The sequence below is a fragment of the Narcine bancroftii genome, chromosome 1 (assembly GCF_036971445.1).
Source record: "Narcine bancroftii isolate sNarBan1 chromosome 1, sNarBan1.hap1, whole genome shotgun sequence".
NCBI classification, from domain to species: Eukaryota; Metazoa; Chordata; class Chondrichthyes; order Torpediniformes; family Narcinidae; genus Narcine; species Narcine bancroftii.
The window spans coordinates 491,587,331-491,605,301 of NC_091469.1; the positions used below are offsets into that span (position 1 = coordinate 491,587,331).

The 17,971-nt window shown below is 47.4% G+C and overlaps 1 protein-coding gene across 1 annotated transcript in view; it reads right to left on the reverse strand.

Moving 5' to 3' along the window:
• The window catches only part of tonsl (tonsoku-like, DNA repair protein), a 74,155-nt gene that overhangs the window by 23,494 nt on the left and 32,690 nt on the right, over nucleotides 1–17,971 (reverse strand). The window contains exons 8-15 of the mRNA XM_069915141.1: nucleotides 15,657–15,802; nucleotides 13,449–13,601; nucleotides 12,917–13,042; nucleotides 9,599–9,779; nucleotides 8,228–8,286; nucleotides 7,410–7,499; nucleotides 1,926–1,998; nucleotides 66–229 (exon numbers count right to left, since the gene is read on the reverse strand). Coding sequence (XP_069771242.1) covers nucleotides 66–229; nucleotides 1,926–1,998; nucleotides 7,410–7,499; nucleotides 8,228–8,286; nucleotides 9,599–9,779; nucleotides 12,917–13,042; nucleotides 13,449–13,601; nucleotides 15,657–15,802 — 992 coding nt within the window. The remainder of the gene's footprint in view (nucleotides 1–65; nucleotides 230–1,925; nucleotides 1,999–7,409; nucleotides 7,500–8,227; nucleotides 8,287–9,598; nucleotides 9,780–12,916; nucleotides 13,043–13,448; nucleotides 13,602–15,656; nucleotides 15,803–17,971) is intronic.

The window sequence follows — 17,971 nt, forward strand, 5'->3', positions numbered from 1 at the left end:
CCAAGCCTTACGGACACCAGCATTCCCAACCCACACGGACCCTGGTGTTCCCGAGCAGCACAGACCTTGGCGTTGCAGACCGTCACCGATGCCCCCTTCTCCACCAGCATCCGGGCGATATCGAAGTGGCCGCAGGCAATGGCATCATGCAGCGGGGTGATGCACTCACAGTACGGACCCCCGGCATCATTGATGTTCGCTCCGTGCTCCACCAGGAAGTGGGCAATGTCTGGGCAACACAATGTATCAGTCAATCGTCAGGTTCCTGCCCCTCCCCCACACCTTCATGGTCCAATCAGCAGGCTCCTTCCCCTCCCCCTCACGGTCCAATCAGCAGGCTCCTGCCCTCCCCACACCCTCACGGTCCAATCAGCAGGCACCTGCCCTCCCCACACCCTCACGGTCCAATCAGCAGGCTCCTCCCCTCCCCACACCCTCACGGTCCAATCAGCAGGCATCTGCCCCTCTCCCATCACCTGGAGTGCCCCTGTCACCTAACTCCCATGCCACCCACCCTCACACTGTCCAGGCCCAGCCTCTGCCAGATACTGGGACATCTTCCACCAGTTGCAGTCTCCCCATGACCCTCCAGCAGCTGGGCGAGTGGAGGCGCCATCTCCTAGCTCCCCAGATCCCGGTTCAATTCCCTCCTCGAGAGCCATCCTTTCCCCTGCCACCACGTGGCCTTCCCCAAGTACTCCAGTTCCCCCCATCCCAAAGACGTGCAGGTCGGTGGGGAAACTGGCCATTGTAAATTGTGGGTGAGGGGTAGTCGATGGAATCAGTCAAGTATGGCTGGTGGGGACCCAGGTGGAGAGGGGAGTGGAGACATTGCGCTCCTCTGTAGGGTTCTACAGTCCGGCCGTTCTTCCCAGCTTTAAACTGTCCACAGACTGGTGCCAGCAGTAGTTCTTTTAAACATTGAAGACCCAGAAGGCGCCCATGTCAACAGGTTACCAGAGTGGGAGAACGCCCCTCCTCCTACCGAGAATCCTGGGAGAGGATATTAGAGTGCAGGGGACCAGACCAACATGGTGCTTGGGTTCAGGTGACTGAGAAACCTGGATTAGGACCAGGATCCATGAGGGTGCTGATGAGCAGGACTCCCAAAGGGCCCTGGTAGCTTCCTGATTGCATTGGGGATTGGGAAACCAGAGGCTGAGGAGGGAGACTTGGACGTCTGGAGCTCGGGGTCACTGCTGGACTGGACAGGAGGCTGTGCAGCTACAGAGGACACGGGGCGGTGGAGGTAGAGTTGGGATCCACAGACACTCGGTGTCTCTGAGGGCACTCTCCCTTGTTTCTCTGGTAGTGGTTTTGGACTACCTTGTGGTGGGCCTTTACAGGGCAAACAAAAGGCCTATTTATGACAGAGCTGGCACGGGTTTGAAGGGCCAAAAAGCCTCCCCCATTCAGTAACGTTGACCCAGGATATGAGAGACCAGTTCTGCTCTACCAGGAGTGGACACTACTGAAGTATGGAAAATTGAGAGGTAAGATAGGGTAGTCTATAGGGAACACAGAATTAGGGTGAGGGGGGGGGGAATTTCGTGGAGAATGTGAGGAGTCCATCTTCACATGAACACTCAGCAAATGGTGTCCAAGATAGAGTTGCTGATGGCATTAAGAAGCACCCACACCTCTGTGCTGTAGTGTTCTATGGTCAGGAGACACAGTAGTTCAGAAAAGCAGCTCAGCACCAGGTTCTCCAGGGGTGGGGTAAAGACAGCTCCCTGTTAAGCCATCATGTAAATGAAGGGCTTGAATGGCCCAGGCATAGGGGGCTGCTGGGAGATGGGGTAGTATAGATGTTGCCCACTGGTCAGCATGGGTGGTGGGCTGAACAGATTGTTCCCACCCTGTGCCACTCACAACTAGGAGCAAGGGGCCTCTCCCAAACCCCCTAACCCCCAGCAGAGACTCACCCTGGTGCCCATGATTGCAGGCTTCATGGAGAGGTGTCCAGCCGCAGTAATCACGGGGGTTCAAGGGATGTCCCTGGAAAAAACGGCAGGAGATCAGTGGTAATCAGGAACACGAAGCAGGTCTCGCCAGCACTGACAGTTCCCTGGGTGCCAGCAATCCCCCTCACAAGGATCCGTGCTCACGGAGGAAGGGCAGACTGCCCTCAGCTCTCTGTTCCACACTGACAGCTCAGCAAGGATTGTCATGTAGCCAGACAGCGATATCAATACAACTGATACTACAACGCATCAATGGCTCCATCATAGAGAGCGGGCAGTACAAAGTTCCTTGTCATCTATTTAAAGGGTGACTTATTCTGGACCTATACCTCCTCCTTCGTCAGGGAGGTGCAGGAGTACCTACACTTCCTAAGGTGAGCAAGGTTTCCGGCCACCCCTCTAACGTTCTACAGGAGCGTAGTGAAAACAAAGGTCTCTATTGCAAGAACTCAGCAAGTCATGCAGCATCCATAGGAGGTAAAGATACATTACTGATGTTTCTGGCCCTTCTTCAAGGTAAAAAGCAGGCAGGTGCCTGAATTAAAAGGCTAGGGGAGGAGGGAGGAAAGGACAGGAGGAGGAGCAACAGACAAAAGGCAATAATTGGACAGGAGAGGGAAGATGAGAATTGATCGGGAGAGGGAAGGAGAGCTGGAGGAGTCAGAGTGTTAGGGAAAGAAAGACAGAGCTAGAGGAAAGGAGACGTAGTGATAGATGGCAGGGGAGAGGAGTAACGGGTGGTGCTAATAGAAACCAGAGAGTGTCCTGGCTGGCTGCATCAGAATGAGGAATGGATGAGATCTACAGGGAGTGGTGCTTAAATGGGGCATAGAGACTCATCGAGGACCATTACCAGCCAGCCCGCAACATCTTTGACATACTACCTTCAAGGAAGAGGTACAGGAGAATAAAAACCAGGACTGTCCAGCTGGGACAGCTTCTTCGTACAGGCGGTGAGAGTGTTGAACAACCCTAGAAACCCGTAAATTATTTTTATATGTATTTATTTTGGATCGCTGTTTATATGTCTTTTGTGTGTAGGATGTACTGTATGCGTTCACCGTGGTCTGGAGATGCACTGTTTCGTAGGGCTGTACAATCAGATGTCAAGAACTTGAATTTGATGGCCCTTCACCCTGTTTCTCCCCCCCCACCCCCCCCACCCCACCAGTACCCATCACTTCTTCCACATCCCTCTACCCCTATTTCCACTTCCTACACTATCTCGGAGGATCTTTTCTGGACCCAACACACCTATGGCGTCGTGAAGAGAGCACGTCAGTGCCTCTACTTCCTCAGGAGTTTGCAGAGGTTTGGGATGACATCAGAAATCCTGGCAAATTTCTACAAAGGTGTTGTTGAAAGTGAGCTGTCCCGCTGCATCACAGTCTAGTATGGGGGACACCAATACCCCTGAGTGGTAAAGCCCTGCAAAAGCTAGTGGACACAGCCCAGGACATCACAGGCAAAACCCTCCCCACTATTGAGTACATCTACAGGGAACACTACCGTCGGAGAGCAGCAGCAATCATCAAAGACCCACATCATCCAGCACACGCTCTGTTCTCACTGCTGCCATCAGGAAAGAGGTATAGATGCCACAAGTCTCGCACCCCCAGGTTCAGGAACAGCTGTTAGCCCTCCATCATCAGACTCAACAACAAACTCAATCAGGGACCCATTTAAAGGTTCTTACTTTATTGATTTTCTTATGTTCTCTCTGTATTGCACAGTTTGCTTACATTCGTTATCTGTTTAATTTTTTTTTTAATGTTTACGTTGTGTACAGTTTATTTTTTGCACTACTAATTAGTGGTAATTCTGCCTCGCCCACAGGAAAAGGAATCTCAGGGTTGTATGTGATATCATGTATGTACTCTGACAATAAATCTGAATCTGGTGGATGTATGGAACAGTGTGCCAGGGTAGGGGATGAGGTGGGCACTATTGCAACATTTAAAAATTATGTGGATGGATCTACAGATAGAACAAGCATAACACGTTGAGTCTGCTCCACCATTCAATGAAATTAAGGCTGATCTGATGAGAGGCTCATCTCCATCTACCTGCCTGCTCCCCATATCCCTTAATTCCCCTATGTAAAAATCTATCCAAACTTGTATTAAATATATTTACTGAGGTCACCTCCACTGCTTCAATGGGCAGTGAATTCCACAGATTCACCACCCCCTGGGAAAAGCAGTTCCTCCTCATCTCTGTCCTAAACCTACCACCCTGAATCTTGAAGCTGCGTCCCCTAATTCTAGTCTCCCCCACCCAATGGCACAACTTACCTACCTCTATCTTATCTATGCCTTTCATAATTTTATACGTTTCAATACAATCCCCACTAGTTCTGAATTCTTGCAGAGAACAATCTCGAACGCCTCAATCTCTCCTCATAGGCTGACTCACTCATCTCCAGAATCAACCTGGTGAACCTCCTCTGCACCATCTCCAAAGCCAGAACATCCTCAAGTTAGGAGTCCAGAACTGCCCGCAGTTCTCCAGATGCGGCCTCGCCAGGACCTTGTACGGTTATAGCAGAACCTTCCTGCTCCTCAACTCAATCCCTCAGATGGGATGGCTTCAGAGGGGATATGGACCAAATGCAGGCAGGTGGGATATTTTGGTCAACATGGGCAGGATGGAGCTATCTGTTTCCCTTGATATCAATTTAGTGTCCCACTCATATATTTAACTCTGAGGAAGTTGGCTAAGCTGTAGGTAAAGCTAGGGGCTAGTATAGTGCAGTCAGGCTTTGCAACATGATGGGAAAACAGCAGAAGAAACAAATTAGCAAAAAGCTGACACACAAAATGTCAGAATAATGAAGGTGGCAGGCATCTGAACAAACAATAGAGCATTTGTTGATTTGCTCCTGCACTGATTAACACCCTGAGACTTTGTATATGTGAGAAACGAGCTTCTCGTATCGATTAGCTGAGGTCTTATGATGGGTAAAATATTATACAGCAAGCGAAATAACTTCGAGATACCCTGTAGATGCGAGAAACTAACTATTGGATATTAAACGATGAGGTCATTTATGATTGGTGTAACATTATACAGTTTGCTACGGATCAGGATAAAAGAGAAGGTCTTGTAGTTGTTCGGGGAGACTTTTGTCCCCGACTCCTGAATGGCATTTCAGTAGTAGCGGTGAATGAAAGTAACCCAATCTGCAGATTAAAGAACAATCCAACTAAGACTGTAGTTGAAGTCAGTCATTTTGAGCAAGCAACTCTACTGCTATCTTTTCTCTTAACGTGTGTGGTCCAAATTGTGCCCAGGAGGGGGTACCACCTCCCTCATGTAAAGAAGCAATTAATCTCGACTGGGCTACTCAATAATTTTTTTTGAAGTCTAGTAATTTCAGACCTCCCAGGTCGTAACCCCAGACATGGAAAAAATAAATCAACGTATCAGCCTAAAGGTGGTGTTGTCTCCTAAAACACCCTTGTCCCAGTACCTATGACTGGATAATGTAATGTAATACATAATTGTTGAGAAGGTTGTACTGTGCTTTTGGATTTGTGAGACTTGGAAAATCAAAAATAAGACATAAAAAAAAATACATGGCCAGGATGAGCTGAAGGGCCTGCTTCTATGCTGGGTGATTCTATAAACACCCCAACGCTTTGTCCCAGCGCTCCCCCCCCCCCCCATACCCACAGCTGGCCCCAGCAGCAAATCTCCAAGGACAATTTGACGAGAGGGCACCCTGCGGCTGCTCTCTGCCTGCTGTCCCTTCTCAGTGGTTTACTCCGTGAACGAGGACAGCATGCTGGCTTCAGCTGGGGCTGGTCTGGACTGGTCCTGCGACCAGTTCTGACCCCTGATACGAGGGGCTGTCCTCAGCAAGAGCCACTGACAGCCAAGAGTCCCGGGGTCTGAGGGATGACCTGACAGAGGTTTATAAAGTTGTGAGGGGCATGGATAAGATGAATGCTCGTGGTCTATGGTTGATGAAGGGAAAGCTGTGGATGTTGTCTATTTGGACTTTAGTAAAGCTTTTGACAAAGTTCCCCACAGGAGGTTAGGAAAAAAGGTGGAGGCATTAGGTATAAATAAAGAGGTAGTGAAATGGATTCAGCAGTGGTTGGATGGGAGGTGTCAGAGAGTAGTGGTAGAAAATTGTTTGTCCAATTGGAGGCCGGTGACTAGTGGAGTTCCTCAGGGTTCGGTCCTGGGTCCACTATTATTTGTTATATATATTAACGATCTGGATGTAGGGGTGGAGAATTGGATAAGCAAGTTTGCGGATGACACAAAGATTGGTGGTGTTGTGGACAGTGAGGTAGATTACCGTAGATTAAAAGGTAATTTAGGAAGGCTGGAGGTGTGGGCTGAGAAATGGCTGATGGAATTTAATACAGATAAATGTGAGGTGCTACATTTTGGAAAGGCAAATTTAAATAGGTCATATGCATTAAATGGTAGGCTTTTGAGGAGTGCAGAGTAACAAAGGGATTTAGGAGTTGTGGTAAATAGTACCCTCAAGGCTGATACTCAGGTAGATGGTGTGGTGAAGAAGGCATTTGGAATGTTGGCCTTCATAAATCGGAGTATTGAATTCAAGAGTAGGGAGGTTATGATGAAATTGTACAAGGCATTGGTGAGGCCAAATTTGGAGTACTGTGTACAGTTTTGGTCACCAAATTATAGGAAAGATGTAAACAAAATAGAGAGAGTGCAGAGAAGGTTCACGAGAATGTTGACAGGATTTCAGGGTTTGAATTACAGGGAAAGGTTGTGCAGACTGGGGCTTTTTTCTCTGGAGCGTAGAAGATTGAGAGGGGACTTGATAGAGGTGTTTAAGATTTTAAAAGGGACAGACAGAGTAAACGTGGATAGGCTTTTTCAATTAAGAAAGGGGGAGATTCAAACTAGAGGGCATGGTTTAAGATTGAAGGGGGAAAATTATAAGGGAACATGAGGGGAAATTTCTTTACGCAGAGGGTGGTGGGGATGTGGAATGAGCTTCCGGCAGACGTGGTCGAGGCGGGATCATTGGTTACATTTAAGGAAAGACTGGATCGTTACATGGATAGGAGGGGACTAGAGGGGTATGGACCGGGTGCTGGTCAGTGGGACTAGGAGGGTGGGGATTTGCTACAGCATGGACTAGTAGGGCCGAACTGGCCTGTTCTGTGCTGTAAGTGGTTATATGGTCTATTTCCCAGGGAACAACCAGTGGGTGAGAGGGAGAGGGATCTGAGCGGTGGTCCGCATGTCTGAAACAGGCTGGTCCATACCTTGCTGTGGAGGTGAGCACAATTCCGACAATTAAAAAGGACATTTAGACAGATACATACGATATGCAGGCAAGTGTGACTAGCCCAGATGCCACATTGGTCAGCCAAAGGGGCTGTTCCATGATTCCACATGGGACCCAGGAACAAAAGGCTACTCGCCAGCGATGTGACAACTCGAGTACTTTACCTTCTCCACCAGACATTGGACATGCTTCAGATTCCCATCGATGCAGGCGCGGTGTAACACTGTCTCCCCCTTCTCATTCCTGCGGTTCCACTGTGGACAACACAGCCATTAGCTCACAGCAGCTACTGACGTTTCACTAAGCAACATCAAAGTCCATTACATCATACCTTTAGCACAACACAGCACTCCATGGTGTTCGGACAAAAAATACTCAGAGGTAGGTTTTGTGAGGAGGGAACGGGATGTTTAAGCGGGGGGGGGGGTTTAAGTTGGGGAGGGATGGGGGTTTACGTAAGGGAGAGATGGGGGGGTTTAATTAAGGGGGGGGGAACATGGGACCAGCCCAGAAGCCGGATTGATTGGCATGTTTACATTGGCCTGAAGGGTTTGCTCAGTGCTATCTGGCTCCGTGACTGAGATGTCTTCAGTTGGGGAGAGAGTGAGCTTTTGGAATTGTCCTCTCTGAGGAAAGTTGTTTAATTCGTTTATAACAGAGATGGGGAAATCAAGGCGTGTGTAGGTCAGGCAGAGCAGGCTTGAGGGGCCAAATTCCTACTTCTTGCATTTGTCTCTCAGTTAGCATAGCGGTTACCACAACGCTGTTACAGCACCAGCGACTGGGGTTCAAATCCCGTGCTGTCTGTAAGGAGTTTTTACTTTCTCCCTGTGTCTGCGTGGGTTTTCCCCGGGGTCTCTGATTTCTTCCCACTGTTCCAAACAAACCAGGGTTTATGGGTTAATTGGGTGTAATTGGATGCACGTGGGCCAGAAGGGCCTGATACTGTTTACATTTTAGAAAATTTAGAGACATTACTTACTCGATTTATCTTCCTTGGTCCTGAGACAGATTTATCATAACCTTCCATCTCATCGTCATCTAAACAAGAAAGACTGCTGAGAGATCCACTCTGACCCCCTGCCCTGTCTGGCTCCATCTGCCCATCACCTCCTCCCCACCTGGTCCCACCTATCCTGCCAACCAACAAACACCCCACCCCCTGCTCATTGCCAGCCTTTTCTATCCCCCAATAGTCCTGATGTGGGATTTCGACCTGAAAGAGCTGCTGCTTGAACTGGCGACATTTTCTATGTTCCAGATTCCATAACAATGAATAGTACAGGCCATTCAGCCCACAATGTTGTGCTGACCCATGTAAACCTACAATCTAACCCTTCACTACCTCACACCCAGAACGTCCACTTGTCTATGCAAGTCTTTTAAATGAGCTAGCAGAGCTGGTGAAGAAGGATGAATGGTGACCTAACAGAGGTCTACAAGATTATGAGAGGCATAGATAGGGTGGACGGCCAGAGCCTTTTCCCTAGGGTGAAAGAAGCAAACACCAGAGGACATCTGTTCAAGGTGAGGGGAGGAAAGTTGAGGGGAGATGTCAGGGGTAAGTTTTTTTTAATACACATAGAGTTGTGGGTGCCTGGAATGCATTGCCAGGGGTGGTGGTGGAGGCTGGAACATTAGGGCCATTTAAAATTCTCTTAGACAGGCACATGGATGTAATAAAAATAGGGGGTTACAGGTGTGAGGTAGGGAAGGTGAACTTTATACATGTTAAATTCTGTGCACAGTATAAGAATTGCCTGCAACCAGTGAACTTGGAGGAGTGAGAAATGGGCTGAAGGGTCTGTACTGTGCTGTAATGTTCTATGTTACTATTGTTCCAGCTTCCACCAACACCCCCAGCAGGTGCCTTCCAGACACTCACCATTCTGTGTAAAACACTTACCTCTGATACCTTCCCTAAACTATCTTCCACCCACCTTCTGCAGATGTCCTTTGTCAAAGGCCATTTCCGCCCAGGAAAAAGGTACTGGCTGTCCACCCTATCTAAGCCTCTGCACGTGAGCTGTCAAACATTTAACAGTTCAGTTCAACCTCATCTCACTCTTGTTCCAGAGAAACCATCCAGACAGGCTCCCCTTACAATGACAGCACCAGCCCAATCAATCCCCTCTGCGAACTGCTCTGTGGAGCATGCTCACCCACTTTGTGAAAGCCTCGACCACCTGGTGGACCCCATATCAGTGGGGAATCGTAGGCATAACTGCCCCACGGGAGCAGTACATAATCTCAAGTACACAATCTTTACAGGAGTAAAGGAACACAGGAGAGCCAGAGAGGAGTTGCCTGCGCACACACCTGTACAGGAGAATCATGCCACGCGCTGACATACCACTCTCGGAGAGCTCCAGCTCACTGTCTTCCATTGGTTCACTGTTGTCTCGCTCATCTGCCTCGCTCTCATCCCCGCTCTCACTGTCCTGCTGCAGCTCCTGCAGCTGGGTCAGGGTGAGGCTCGCCTCGGGGTGCTCATTCTTGTCCTGCACCGCATGGAGAAGCTTCAACGTTCGCACCTGCAGCAGGAAGTTGTGTCACTCCTAGGCCTTGACAAGGCTGCAGGTTACAAAGCAAGGCAATGTCGCGGTCGCGTATTTACCTGTGTTGGGAGCGCTACTGGTTGCCGCTGATCAGGGTAATAGCATGCATGCGTGGATATATGCGCCAGTATATGGGTGATGGATCTCAGTCACAGGAGGAAGAGAATGAGAGTGTCAGGATCAACTGTGTGGCAGTGAGCCAATGAGAAGATCAGAGGGGTTTGGCTGGGTGGTGTGTGATAGAATAGGGGGAACAAGAGGGAAAGGTGTTGCATTACTTGTTAGAGAGAGTTTTACAACGGTACTTTGGAATGATAGATCAGAGGACTCATCTAGAGAAGCATTATGGGTGGAATTGAGGAGTGGGAAAGAAATGGTAACACTCATGGGGTGTATTATAGACCACCTAATGCGGAGAGGGAACTGGAGGAACAAATTTGTAAAGAAATAGCAGATATTTGTAGTAAACTCCAGGTTGTGATTGTGGGAGATTTTAACTTTCCACATTGACTGGGACATCCTTACTATAAATGGGCTGGATAGTTTGGAGTTTGTTAAATGTGTGCAGGATATTTTTCTACATCAATATCTGTAGGCACCAACTAGAGAAGGGGCAGATCTGCTATTAGGAAATGAGATGGGTCAGGTGACAGAAGTGTGTGTTGCGGAGAACTTTGGGTCCAGTGATCACAATACTATTGATTTCAAAATAATTATGGGAAAAGATAGGTCTGGACCCAGGGTTGAGATTTTTGATCGGAAAAAGGCTAATTTTGAGGAGATGAGAATGAATTTGGAATTAATTAATTTCCAAATACTATAAAAACTTTCAACTTGATTCCTTAAACTATATGTAATTTTTCCAAAGGTATACAATTTCGCTTCTCATTGTACCATCTACTTAATAACACTTCTCTATCATCTTTCCTTGATTTCGCTAGACATTTCTTTGCAGTTGCTATTGCAAGACTTAATTTTTTTTCTTGATATTTGTTCAATTTCAATTTTATATTATTTTCATAAATATCTCCAAGTAAAAATATTCTGGTACTTGAATGGGCAATGATTGAAACAAATATTGTATTCTTGGAAAAATATTCATTTTAACACAATTCAATCGTCCTATTAACATTATTGATAAATCTTTCCATCTTTTCAAATCCTCTTCCAATTTTTTTTTAACAATGGCAAATAATTTGCCCTAATAATAACCTCAGCTCATTCCATAACCTTTCCACTTTTTCACAAGACCACACTGAATGTAAAAAAGTCCCTATTTCTTTCGTACATCGAAAACACTTATTTGAATAATTAGGATTAAGTCCATTTAACTTATGTGGAGTATAATACAATTGATGAAGAAAGTTATATTGAACCATTTGATATCTAACATTTACGGTATTCGTAACACTTTCATAACATAATTTTGACCAAATTTCCTCCTGAATTTGTATATTTAAATCTTTCTCCCAATGAATTTTTGATATATATATTAATCTTTTTTCTTTACAGTATCTTGTAAGTTTAGTAATACATATTAGTAATAAATTGCTTAACAACAAATATATCTGTTATTATATCTTCAAACTGACTTTGTTTAGGGAGTCTCAGATCTGCTCCCAGATTCTTTTTCAAATATATTTTTAATTGATAATATGCAAAAATTGTATTATTATGTATATTGCATTTATCTTTTAATTGATCAATAGTTACAAAAAAAGATTCTAAGAAACAATCTTTTATTCTCTGTATACCTTTACTATACCAATTATCAAATAAAGAATTATTCAAAGAAAAGGAAGAAGTTGATTTTGTTTTAACAACATTTTGGTCATTGATAATTTTCAATTCCTCTCTCAGTATGAATTCTATTCCGTAAATTTAAAATATGTTTCAATACAGAAAAATCTTTAGTTCCTTTAAACAACTCACTATTCTATTTATACAAAATTATCTCCGGAATAGTTTCACAAATTTTATTCATTTCTATTTGAATCCAAGCTGGCTTTTCATTGTGTTGATAACAGGAGGACAAAAATCTCAATTGAGCTGTTTTAAAATAATTCTTAAAGTTTGGTCGTCTTAGTCCACCTGATCAAATTTCCACATTAATTTTTCTAAACCAATCTTGACATCTTTACCTCTCCAAAGGAATTCACGTCTTATTTTATTCAAGTTTCAAAAGAAAATTTCTGGTACTTGAATGGGTAATGATTGAAACAAATATTGTATTCTTGGAAAAATGTTCATTTTAATACAATTCACTCATCCTATTAAAGTTAATGGTAAATCTTTCCATCTTTTCAAATCCTCTTCCAATTTTTTTAACAATGGCAAAGCCCTTGTGGTTCATGCAAGAGGAGAGGGCTGGCTGTCTAATGTTTCACTTGGAATAAGGAACAAAAAGGTACTCTGTGGTCACCTGAAAGAAAGAGGGAATCATCTGGAGAACCCTGAAGGGGCAAGTTTCATCAGCAAGACACTGAAGTGGCTGATGGAAGTACATCAGTTGTGGATGTCCTGGAACAACAAATCTCTCTCTGAAAACCGACAAGAACCTTCCTGAGCGGTAACCATTTACCTTTCGAGCGCCAAAGCCTGGTGAACTTTATGTTAAATTCTGTGCACAGTATAAGAATTGCCTGCAACCAGTGAACTTGGAGGAATGAGAAAGGAGATTGGACTGTGAACCAAAAAACATTTCTGAACTTACATACACATTACATACACGTGCACTTAGAATTAGAAGGGGGTTAAATTAGGTTAAGTAAGTTAGTGATAAGTTAAAGTTTGATTCTATTTTCATGTTTAAAGATAATTAAAAGCAACTTTTGTTTAAGTAACCATTTGTCTTCGTAAGTATCTATTGCTGCAGGGTTTTGGGGTCTTCTGGGCTCATAACAACATTTACTCTGTCTATACCCCTCATAATTTTAAATACATCTATCAAATCTCCCTTCATTCTTCTACACTCCAGGAAATAAAGTCCTAACTTGTGTAACCTTTCCCTGTAATTCAGATCCTGAAGTTCAGGCAACATCGTAGTAAATCTTCTCTGCACTCATTGCCAGGCCCTCAGTGGTGGGGACTTTCTGGTGGGAGGGCCACATTACCTGCAGTCGGGAAAGTTCAGCATGCTCGGCACACCGCAGTGCCATCTGGTAACACTGCTCCAGTTCGCCGTAGGGCCGACCACACTCTTCTTTGGTCATTGCCACTTTCAGCCAAGTCTTGCACTCCTGCAACACAGGACAGTGACGTCAATCCTTTATCGTGGGTGAAGAGATAAAGGTCAGCCCCTCAACCCTGCCCTCGTTCCCCGTCAAAGTGCAATACGAGGACGAGCAAGCCCCCTTCCTCGCACCATGTCCCAGGCAGGGCCAATGTGCATGCCGAACGCTGGTCATGGTGAACCTTGAAAACAGCTCGGCACAGGCCCCCACTGTCTGGGTTCTGTCGCTGCTGAGAACTCCTGTCCCAGTGAGGCAGGATGTCTTCAGACTCAATCTCCCTGAGATCCTGTCCGCCAGAGAAGGGAAGGTGTCATCTGGACGCGCTGTCTGCAGTGTAGTGTTTAGATGCCCTGTTTGCCCAGGCAGGATCACGAACTCCTAGTGCCACCACGAGCCACGCACACAGACTCACCTCCTTTGGGTTTCCCTGTTGCAGATGGAGTTCAGCCTCGTAGTGTTTCAGAGACATTTCGTAGTCATTGAGGTCAGCAAAGGTGGCTGCCAGTGAGAAGTGAATGACAGCCAGCTCGCGGTCCGGTTTGCGCAGGTCTTCCGCGTGGCGAAGCTAATGGAGGGAACAATATGGGAGGAAGGGAAGGAGCGAGGGAGAAAAGATGGGAGGAGGCGAAGGAGAGAGGCAGTGGAGGTGGGAGGGAGAAAGGGAGCAGAATGGAAGGAGAGAGGGAGTGGAGATTAGAAGAGGGAAAGGAGAGTCAGCCTGTGGGGGATTGCACATCGGTGTGCAGCAAGGGGATGTCATGTTGGGCTTCAGGGAGTATTGAGGGACGGAGGGACCTCAGTGTACGTCCCTGCAAGTGGCAGCACAGGTAGATCCAGTGGGGAACAAGATATCAGGATCCTTGTCTCATGAATTCAAGTGGGAGGTTATGGTTAAGCATAATAAACCAGAGGTTGGGTCACAGCTGGAGGACGGTGCGACTGGTCACCACTCATGGGATGTGAAGCATTGGAGAGGGTCAGAGATTCCCCAGGACAGAACGTTTAGAACAGTGGTTTTCAAACTGCCCCCCTAAACTCACATTCCACCTTAAGCAATCCCTGTGTCATAAGTATAACCATATAACCACTTACAGCACAGAACAGGCCAGTTCGGCCCTACTAGTCCATGCCGTAGCAAATCCCCCCCCTCCTAGTCCCACTGACCAGCACCCGGTCCATACCCCTCTAGTCCCCTCCTATCCATGTAAGGATCCAGTCAATCTGTGATTAGTAAAGGATTGCTTAAGGTGGTCTGTGAGTGCAAAGAAAAAGTTTGAAAACCACGGTTTTAATCGTCCCTCATTGACTCGTTATGTGCATGGTTTCATTGCTCCAAAGGAAATGGGCCAATGACAATTTTTCTCAAGCGACATATTTCAATAACAATTGGGTCAAGAGCAGTGGGTCTCAACCTTCCCTTCCCACTTACAGTCATCCCTTATTAATCACAGAGCACTGATGGGTATTGTTACCCAGGAAAAAGGTGCTGACCTTATCTATGCCTCTCATAATCTTGTAGACCTCTATTAAGTCATCTTGAGATGGACGGAGGTGAGCATCTGCATCACCCAGAGAGCAGCAAATCTGTGGCATTCTCTGCCCAAGGAAGCAGTAGAGGCTGCCTCATTAAATATGTTAGAGAATCAGATAATTGCAGAATTAAGGATTCTGGGGAATGGGCAGGTAGGTGGAGCCAAGTTCACGGCCTGATCAGCCATGATCTCATTGAATGAGGCAGTAGGATTGACAGGCTAAAAGGCTGACTTATGCTCCTACTGTTGTACTACAAGTGGAGCATATGTAAGGATCAGCCGTAACCTGGCGCCAGCTATACTGTTGGTGGCACTCAGTCTGGGTGAGGGATTCAGGGCAATGTACCAGGGAATAACTGGTGATACAAAGCATGCTGCCAGTGTGAGTTGTGAGGACACTGTTAGTACAGACACACCTTTCCTCTCCCCACACAAAGCTTCAGGAAAGGGGCCCTGTATCAGACCTCAGGCCAGGATCATGTGAATATCAGGGCAGTTGTGTGGCCTTGACCGCCCACCTGCCAGAGGTCCTGATGCTCCAAACGTGAACCCGCATCTTGGCTGCCCGCCCACAAGAGCTCCTGACGCCCCAGCCGCCCACCCAATGGAGCTCCCGACGTCCCAGTCACCCGCCTGCCTGCACACTGAACCTCCCAATGCCCCGGCCACCCGCCAATCGGAGCTCCCGATGCCCCGGCCATCTGTCCACCGAAACTCCCAACTCTCCAGCCGCCCACCGGAGCTCCCGTTGTCCCATCAGTGGACCCTCACCCCAGCTGCCCGCCCATCAGAGCTCCTGACGCCCTGCCCATCCAAGCTCAATGCCTCAAACGTGGATATACCACCCGCTCCTGGCCATCCAAGCTCCTGACACCTTGAACAATCCACGTACTTACCGCAGTCAAAGTAGTATCCATGTAAAAGCCCCCCCCAAATTTGACCCAAAGAACTGGTCCCCAAAACCTGACTATTACATGAGTACATACAGTACTTTCGCTTTGACAATGACCTACTGCCACCCCATTGTGGTGTGAGGTACTATTCCTGGCGGGCGTGAATCGGAGCAGTCTGCCCTGAGCCCCAGTTACCTGCATCTGGTAGTAGTCGATGGCTTTCTGGTAGCTCGTCAGCTTACAGCAGAAGTCGCCGAGCTGCTCACAAAGGCCCAGGGCATCCTGCCGCTCCTTCTCCCCCAGCTCAGATAACGCCTCCTCCAGCCGGCACACCTTCACAGCTGCAGGGATAGGATACACACACACACAAGAATTCTCAGTAGAGGGGCAGACAGCCTGAGCTGAAGCCTCGACTGCCCTCTGTCTAGACCCATGGATGGCCATCTTGGCCAGGTCCAGAACCAGACTGATGAAGGCAACCCTCCTCCGTAACTGGGTGCCCAAAGACCAGGAGCGTGGGCCTGAAATGCAGCCAGAACTTGAAGACCAACCCCTTCGAGCAAGGGGCTGCACCCCTGCGCACCTCATATCTCCATGAAACAATCTCAACCAAGTGCTGAAGTGTCATATGGCTGGTGAGACTGTGAATTGACTCAACTCGTGACTAGACCCAATACCTTCTCATTTTGTCGGAGGCGGCCATTGGTCGGACGGGCCTACAGGAGAGCATGTCGGGAAGGTGAGGTCTTTTTAAGGGCTCTTACTGGGGACAGGGCCTAGCAGTCGGGAGAGGAGAGGAGAGGAGAGAGGAGAAGGACAGAGAAGAAACGAGTCGGGGGGCAGGTAAGAAAATTTATCGGGGCCTGCGGAGAGGAGTCGGCGTCGGAGGCGGCCATTGGTCGGACGGGCCTACAGGAGAGCGTGTAGGGGTTAATTGGTAAAAGGCCAATAAATAAGAGGGACAGCGAGCGAGTGGCCCAGCGAGCGAGTGGCCCAGCGAAGGAGTGAGACTTCCAGGCTTTGGCTCATCAGGCTTCGGCGAAAGCAGGCGGATCGAAAGGTTGGCTGTTTTTATTAGCACTTCCTAGGAGAGTGCACTGTACATTATAAAGCTGAGCCATGCCTATGGGGTTAGTGCTCTGCTCAAGTTGCCAGATGTGGGAGGCATGGGTGACCTCCACCCTCCCAAATGACCATATCTGTGCCAGGTGCAAAGAGGTGGGGTTCCTTAGGGGCCGAGTTGATGAACTGGAGCTCCAGCATGATGACTTTAGGCTCGCAAGAGAGAGTGAGGAGGTAAGCGAAAGGACCTTAAATCTTCCCACAGGACATACCTGCAGGGGATGTAATGAGACACAAGCATTAAAAAATAAAATTAAAGAAATGGAGTTGCAGCTTGATGATCTGAGGCTTATCAGGGAGAGTGAAGAATTTATAGATACAACGCTCAGGGAAGTGCTTACCCCTGGATTGGGGGAGTCAGGTAAGTGGACTACTGTCAGAGGAGGGGGTAAAGTTGCTAGCTCTGTGGTGAGCACCCCGGTGGCTACTGCTTTTAGCAACAAATATAGTGTATTGGATGTAGTTTGGGAAGATAACCTGCCAGAGGTTGCACCAAGGGAACCGGTGGTGCGGAAAGGAAGGAAGGGGAACAAGGTGGTCATTGGGGACTCCATCGTCAGGGGAACAGACAAAAGATTCTGCGAACCTGACAAGTGTTCCCGTATGGTGTGTTGCCTCCCAGGAGCCAGGGTGCGAGACGTCTCGGATAGGGTTCAGAGTATCCTGGGGGGGGGAAGGTGAACGGCCAGAAGTCCTGATACATGTGGGTACAAATGACGTGGATAAGATGAAGGAGGAGAACCTGAAAAGGGACTACCATGAGCTCGGAAGGAGGTTAAGAAGCAGAACCTCCAAGGTTGTAATCTCGGGGCTGCTACCTGTGCTGTACATGGGTGGGGGCAAAAATAATAAAATCAGGAGGTTAAATGTGTGGCTGGAGGAATGGTGCAGAGTGCAGGGATTCAGGTTCATTGACCATTGGGATCTCTTCTGGGGAAGATAAGACCTCTACAGGAGGGATGGTTTACACCTGAATGCAATGGGGTCCAATATACTGGCAGTTAGGTTTAAAAATGCTGTCAGATTTGATTTAAACTAATTTGGCAGGGGGAAGGGAACAGGACTGATAGGAAAGCATATAGGAGAGTCAATATAGGGGTGCTTCAGTTAGACGGTGAAACAATAAGGAAAAAGGGAACTAAAAAGAATAGGAGAGTAGGGACAAGTGCATTGAGAACAAAGGTGGAGGGAGAAAGGAGATATGGTATCAAGGTATTGTGTATGAATGCACGGAGTGTAAGGAATAAAATGGATGAGCTTGAGGCACAAATGGCAATGGGAGGTTATGATATTGTCGGAGTAACAGAGTCATGGCTGCGGGAAGGGCAGGATTGGGAAATAAATGTCCCAGGGTACACGTCCTATAGAAAAGACAGAAAGTTAGGAAG